The 7053-nt window shown below is 63.1% G+C and overlaps 1 protein-coding gene across 1 annotated transcript in view; it reads right to left on the bottom strand.

Annotated features, from left to right (window-relative positions):
• LOC134341442 (putative DBH-like monooxygenase protein 2) overlaps window positions 1–5012 on the bottom strand; it is a 73049-nt gene extending 68037 nt beyond the window's left edge. The window contains exons 1-4 of the mRNA XM_063039297.1: window positions 4655–5012; window positions 3276–3422; window positions 439–609; window positions 124–207 (exon numbers count right to left, since the gene is read on the bottom strand). Of these exons, the coding sequence (XP_062895367.1) occupies window positions 124–207; window positions 439–609; window positions 3276–3422; window positions 4655–4936 (684 nt within the window). The 5' untranslated portion in view covers window positions 4937–5012. The remainder of the gene's footprint in view (window positions 1–123; window positions 208–438; window positions 610–3275; window positions 3423–4654) is intronic.
• Between the last annotated feature and the right edge of the window lie 2041 nt (window positions 5013–7053).

Here is a 7053-nt window from a genome sequence, read left to right as displayed (position 1 = left end):
TCCCCTCTGCGCTCGCCCCGCGCCCTCTCCCTCCATCCCTCTCCCCCCCACCGCTCTCGCCCCGCGCCCTCACCCCTCCCCACCCACCCCCAGCCACCGCCCCCCCCCAAGCCCCTCACTGACCATGTAAACGTGCACCTTCTCTCCAAAGTCCGGGAATTTACCCAACTGGCAGGCGTAGAAGGTGTGGATTGCCGGGATGGTCACCTAGAGAAAATTCCCAGTCAGAGATCGTCTCCTCCGAGGGAAGGAGGGAGAGAGGGAAGGGCATGAAGGAGGCAGGACCCGGCGGGCGGGGGGAGGAAGGATCAGGCACGATTATGGAGGGAGGAAAGAGGGAAGAGGGAAGGACAGCGCAGGGACGGTGAGGAGGGAGGGAGGATGTACGCACTGGGAGGGAGGAGGAGGGACAGAGCGAGGGAGGGGAGCCCCACTCACGTTGGTCACGATGTTCAGCGCCGAGCTGTTGGCCAACTTTGGGACGAGCGTCCTCCCGTAGTTGAGGATTTGAACCGAAATCACCCCGTACACCCTCTCGTGTATCGGCATCTCCGTCGGACTTTCCGGTACGGAGTCGGAACAGGCGTAAATCAGACGCATGGAGTCCGCCTGTGAGAGAGAGAAAGAGGGGTGAAACCCAGGATAAGGTGCTCCCGGTGTGTGTCGGTCGGACCCGGGGGGGATACGGAGACGGGAACTGTGCGCGGTGCTCCCGGTGTGTGTCGGTCTGACCCAGGGAGATACGGAGACGGGAACTGTGCACGGTGCTCCCGGTGTGTGTGGGTCTGACCCGGGGGCTGGGGGGATACGGAGACGGGAACTGTGCGCGGTGCTCCCGGTGTGTGTGGGTCTGACCCAGGGGGATACAGAGACGGGAACTGTGCGCGGTGTACCCGGTGTGTGTGGGTCTGACCCGGGGGCTGGGGGGATACGGAGACGGGAACTGTGCACGGTGCTCCCGGTGTGTGGGTCTGACCCAGGGGGATCCGGAGACGGGAACTGTGCGCGGTGCTCCCGGTGTGTGGGTCTGACCCAGGGGGATCCGGAGACGGGAACTGTGCGCGGTGCTCCCGGTGTGTGTGGGTCTGACCCAGGGGGGATACAGAGACGGGAACTGTGCGCGGTGCTCCCGGTGTGTGTGGGTCTGACCCAGGGGGGATATGGAGACGGGAACTGTGCACGGTGCTCCCATTGTATGTGGGTCGGACCCGGGGGGGATACGGAGACGGGAACTGTGCACGGTGCTCGGGGTGTGTGTGGGTCTGACCCAGGGGGATACAGAGACGGGAACTGTGCGCGGTGCTCCCGGTGTGTGTGGGTCTGACCCAGGGGGATACAGAGAGGGGAACTGTGCGCGGTGCTCCCGGTGTGTGTGGGTCTGACCCAGGGGGATACAGAGAGGGGAACTGTGCGCGGTGCTCCCGGTGTGTGTGGGTCTGACCCAGGGGGGATATGGAGACGGGAACTGTGCATGGTGCTCGGGGTGTGTGTGGGTCTGACCCAGGGGGGATACGGAGACGGGAACTGTGCACGGTGCTCCCATTGTATGTGGGTCGGACCCGGGGGGGATACGGAGACGGGAACTGTGCGCGGTGCTCCCGGTGTGTGTGGGTCTGACACAGGGGGATACAGAGACGGGAACTGTGCGCGGTGCTCCCGGTGTGTGTGGGTCTGACCCAGGGGGATACAGAGACGGGAACTGTGCGCGGTGCTCCCGGTGTGTGTGGGTCTGACCCAGGGGGGATATGGAGACGGGAACTGTGCATGGTGCTCGGGGTGTGTGTGGGTCTGACCCAGGGGGGATACGGAGACGGGAACTGTGCACGGTGCTCCCATTGTATGTGGGTCGGACCCGGGGGGGATACGGAGACGGGAACTGTGCACGGTGCTCGGGGTGTGTGTGGGTCTGACCCAGGGGGATACAGAGACGGAAACTGTGCACGGTGCTCCCGGTGTGTGTGGGTCTGACCCGGGGGCTGGGGGGATACGGAGACGGGAACTGTGCGCGGTGCTCCCGGTGTGTGTGGGTCTGACCCAGGGGGATACAGAGACGGGAACTGTGCGCGGTGCTCCCGGTGTGTGTGGGTCTGACCCAGGGGGGATATGGAGACGGGAACTGTGCACGGTGCTCCCGGTGTGTGGGTCTGACCCAGGGGGATACAGAGACGGGAACTGTGCGCGGTGCTCCCGGTGTGTGTGGGTCTGACCCAGGGGGATACAGAGACGGGAACTGTGCGCGGTGTACCCGGTGTGTGTGGGTCTGACCCGGGGGCTGGGGGGATACGGAGACGGGAACTGTGCACGGTGCTCCCGGTGTGTGGGTCTGACCCAGGGGGATACGGAGACGGGAACTGTGCGCGGTGCTCCCGGTGTGTGTGGGTCTGACCCAGGGGGGATACAGAGACGGGAACTGTGCGCGGTGCTCCCGGTGTGTGTGGGTCTGACCCAGGGGGGATATGGAGACGGGAACTGTGCACGGTGCTCCCATTGTATGTGGGTCGGACCCGGGGGCTGGGGGGATACGGAGACGGGAACTGTGCGCGGTGCTCCCGGTGTGTGTGGGTCTGACCCAGGGGGATACAGAGACGGGAACTGTGCGCGGTGCTCCCGGTGTGTGTGGGTCTGACCCAGGGGGGATATGGAGACGGGAACTGTGCACGGTGCTCCCGGTGTGTGTGGGTCTGACCCGGGGGCTGGGGGGATACGGAGACGGGAACTGTGCGCGGTGCTCCCGGTGTGTGTGGGTCTGACCCAGGGGGATACAGAGACGGGAACTGTGCGCGGTGCTCCCGGTGTGTGTGGGTCTGACCCAGGGGGATACAGAGACGGGAACTGTGCGCGGTGCTCCCGGTGTGTGTGGGTCTGACCCAGGGGGATACAGAGACGGAAACTGTGCACGGTGCTCCCGGTGTGTGTGGGTCTGACCCAGGGGGATACAGAGACGGGAACTGTGCACGGTGCTCCCGGTGTGTGGGTCTGACCCGGGGGGAGACGGAGACGGGAACTGTGCACGGTGCTCCCGGTGTGTGGGGGTCAGACCAAGGGGGATACGAAGACGGGAACTGTGCGCGGTGCTCCCGGTGTGTGTGTCATATCCAGGGGGGATACGGAGACGGGAACTGTGCACGGTGCTCCCGGTGTGTGGGTCTGACCCAGGGGGATACGGAGACGCGAACTGTCCGGATGTCGTGTTCGTCCCGGGAATGTGCGGTGCCTCCACGTTGGTTCCCCGTGCCCCTCCCGGACTCCCACCCCTCCCGCCGTCCGGGCCGCACCGTGATGTCCATGTCCTGCGAGTCACAGGTCCGGAACGGTCTCCGGAACTTGAGGGCGGTGTGAGACCCGTTCTGGGTCAGGGAGAGGAGCGTGCAGTCCTGGGATGCGTCGATCACCGGGACCTTGTTCCCCACCCCGTAGCGATCCTGGCGGGAGGAGGGAGAAGGCAGGAGTCAGTTTCGTAATCTGTGACCGTCCGTCCTCCACTTCCCGTCACCAGCCGAATTATTACCCACCGGGCACCCAACACTCATTCACCCCACCCCTGTTTCCTCCTCTCTCTCTCTCTCGCCGGGGCCTCCCCGCCGCCGCTCTACCCCACCACCCACAATCCATCCGACCACCTCCACTCCCTCCAACCACCTCTCCCCTCTTTCCGTCTTCACCCTCGAACTCCCCCCCCCCCCTTTGTTCCTTCCCTCGGCGGTGGCACACTACCCGACCCCCCCTCCCCTCGACGATTCCGCCCTACCCCACAATGTCGGACCCTCCTCACCTCCCCGACCCCTCCCTCCATCCCTCCACGGGGCCCGGTACCTCTGCCTTTCCTCCCCTCCTCTCCCGCCCCACTTCCCGGGACCAGACCACCCCGCTCTTCACCAAACCCCCGCCCACCTCTCCGGCACGCTCCCTCACCCGGGGACTGGGCCGCGCGTTGGCGAGTTCGGGCTCGTCAAGTCTTCCCTTCTCCCTCCCCGTCCCCCCTCCACCTTCCATCCCTCCCCCGGGACAGTCTATCCCTTCCCCTCCCCGTCCTCTCCTGCCTGAAGCCCCAACCCAGAACATACCCTCCCTCCCCCTTTTATCTTGCTCCCTCGCGTGGAGGCTGCCAGGGTCCAGGCCGTCGCCAAGTTACGCAAAACAGTCCGAGAAATCCTATCTCCACACCACCTCCCGCCCCTCCCTCACACCCGCCGTCCTCCCCTCCCTCCCCGGGACGCAACTTCGCATTGAGGTCGGGTCCCCAAACACTCTTGCTCCGCTCCGGTTATCTCAACTTGTCACCAGCAAACCATGGTCCCCGCATTGGGATCCCCTCGCTCCCCCTTTCCCTCTATTGCCCCTCCCCTCCCTCCCTCCCCCTCTGTCCCCGCCCTTCCTTCCATTACCCCTTTCTACATTCCCCGTTCTCGTTCCCTCCATTTCCCACCTCCCCCACCCTACCGGGGATATTTCCTCCCTCCGTGGACTCCCTCGCCCTTTCCGTCCCCTCCGTCACCTCTTGGGACGCATCCTCCTTCCCCGAGAGGCACCCCTCCCCGCTCTGGAACGTTTATTTCCTCCCCCCACCACCCCGCCACCCCATCCGGGTTTGCGGCCCCTCCCTCCCTGTCCCCTCAGCCGGGCGCTCCCTCCCTCCGCGGGGACGCTCCCTCACATGGAAGTACGGCTTCCCGTCGCGGATCCAGCCCGTCGCGATGTCGGCGCCGTCCATGCCGCCGCCGGGGCTGAGACCGATCCCCACCCAGCCCATGGTGGCCGCCTCCACGAGGAAGGTGATGTTCTGGGCGTCCGTGTCGAAGTCCCACGCCACGTCGAAGCCGGGCATAATGGACACTCGGTGGGGCCAGTCCGAGGCGCGGGTCCCCGGTCCCGTCCCCGCCGCCGTCGCCGCCGCCGCCGCCCAGGCCAGAAACAGCCACAGGCCGCCCGACGCCATCCAGCCGCCCGCTCCCTCGATTTGCTTCTGTCTGCCGCTCTCTCGCTCTCCGGGTCCGCCGCTCCCTCTCACGCGGCGCTGGAGACGACCTTGCGGCGGGGACACGGCCCGCCGAGGCTCTTATAGTCCCGGAAGGAAGGGAGGGAGGGAGGGACCGGGCGGGATTAGTCCCGGCCTGTTGTGGACACGGTCGCCGCGGCGACTCGCCATTCCTTCCCACCCCCCCCCCCCCGCAAGGCTCGGGTTTCGGGTCACGGAGGGGGGAGAAAAGGAGGGAGGGAGGGGGATGTGAGGGGGTGACAGGAGGAGGGGTGGGAAGTGAGGGAGTGAGAGGAGTAGGAAGGGGTGAGAGGGACGGCTGGGGGGGAGAGGGCGAGGGAGGGAGTTTGGAGGCGCGTGGGAGGGAGTCGGGGAGCAGGAGGGAAAGAGGAGAGAGGTAGGGGGGAAGGAGGGAGTGCGGGGCGGGGCAGAGGGAGCGGATTCGGGGGAGGGCAGTTGGTCGGAAGGAGGCAGCGGTCTCGGGGAGAGGGGGCACATCGCTGAGGGTCCAACTATCCCACCCGCAAACTCCCCGACCCGCCGCCGTCAGGACGGCGGTGCAGGAGCACCGGGACTCGGACGGCCAGACTGGGTAACCAGCCTCTTCCTTCAGCAACCACCACCCCCCGTTCTGAGATCTCCTCGCTTGGGACAGCCGGCTGCTTCCCGGTTGAATTATATCTTATCAATTGATTTGCGGCGACGCCCTGTGTCCTGCGCTGTGCGTGACATTTGGTTGCGTGCGTGATTGCACCGCGGTCCGGGGGCAACTTTTTTTTTGTGGGGGGGGGCGTTTGCTGTGTGGCTGCACCGTAAACGTGAACCAGAACCCGCCGCCTTCTCCTTCTCCTTCCGCTTGGCACCGCCGGACGACTGTGACATAAGGCGCAGTCGGTGTGAACGGCGGCGGGGGGGGGGGGGGGTCAAATTGTAAAAGAAGCTGTTTTGACTAGAGCCCCTCAATCGATTTGATTTGAGTCTGTCTTTAAAAATATTGATATCAGAAGTACTGAGCGGGTCTGGCGGCAGGAGATTCCACTCTCCTGTTGATCTTGGGTAGGGAGAGTCCTGGTCGCAAATCCTAATGAACGGAGTTTCCAATACGCGAGGTCCGGTTTGCTGTGACGAATTTGGATGTTTGATGGGGGTGCTGTTGTGAACTTCTTAGAAAATGAAAATTCACCGTAGTTTAATAGGCCGGTTTGCACGTGGTTCCCATTGGAGGTTCGAGAGCATGTTGGCGACACTGGATCTCAACAGACAGTAGGTGCAGGAGTAGGCCGTTCGGCCCTTCGAGCCAGCACCGCCATTCACTGTGATCATAGCTGATCATCTACAATCAGTATCCAGTTCCTGCCTTATCCCCATAACCTTTGATTCACCCAGAGACTTGGCCTCCACTACCTTCTAGGGCAGAGCATTCCACAGATCCACCACTCTCTGGGTGAAAAAGTTTTTCCTCAACTCCGTTCTAAATGGTCTACCCCTAATTCTTAAACTGTGGCCTCTGGTTCTGGACTCACCCATCAGCGGGAACATGCTTCCTGCCTCCAGCGTGTCCAATCCCTTAATAATCTTATATGTTTCAATCAGATCCCCTCTCATCCTTCTAAATTCCAGTGTGTACAAGCCCAGTCGCTCCAATCTTTCAACATATGACAGTCCCGCCATCCCGGGAATTAACTTCGTGAACCTCCACTGCACTCCCTCCAAAGCAAGAATGTCCTTCCTCGAATTTGGAGACCAAAACTGCACACAGTACTCCAGGTGGGGTCTCACCAGGGCCCTGTACACCTGCAGAAGGACCTCTTTGCTCCTATACTCAATTCCCCTTGTTATGAAGGCCATGTTTTCCTACCGGGACCGTTTAACACAAAGCGAGAAGCACGGCGTGGGATTTCTTTTTTTCGATAAGACTTACTGTTAGCTTGATGGCCGCGCGATGCTCAAGCTTTGGACGGATGAGTGCCTTGTGTGGCAGGTCCTCGACGGGATTTACTACGTGAGTGGAGGTTTCTTTTCCTCGGGAGACCCAGCGTTTTATTCGCTTTGGCTGTAATCTGATTGATGTGGGGTGC

The sequence above is a fragment of the Mobula hypostoma genome, unplaced genomic scaffold (assembly GCF_963921235.1).
Source record: "Mobula hypostoma unplaced genomic scaffold, sMobHyp1.1 scaffold_67, whole genome shotgun sequence".
Lineage (NCBI taxonomy): Eukaryota > Metazoa > Chordata > Chondrichthyes > Myliobatiformes > Myliobatidae > Mobula > Mobula hypostoma.
The sequence above is the reverse complement of the archived record's forward strand: the minus strand, read 5'-3'. Positions and strand labels throughout refer to the sequence as shown.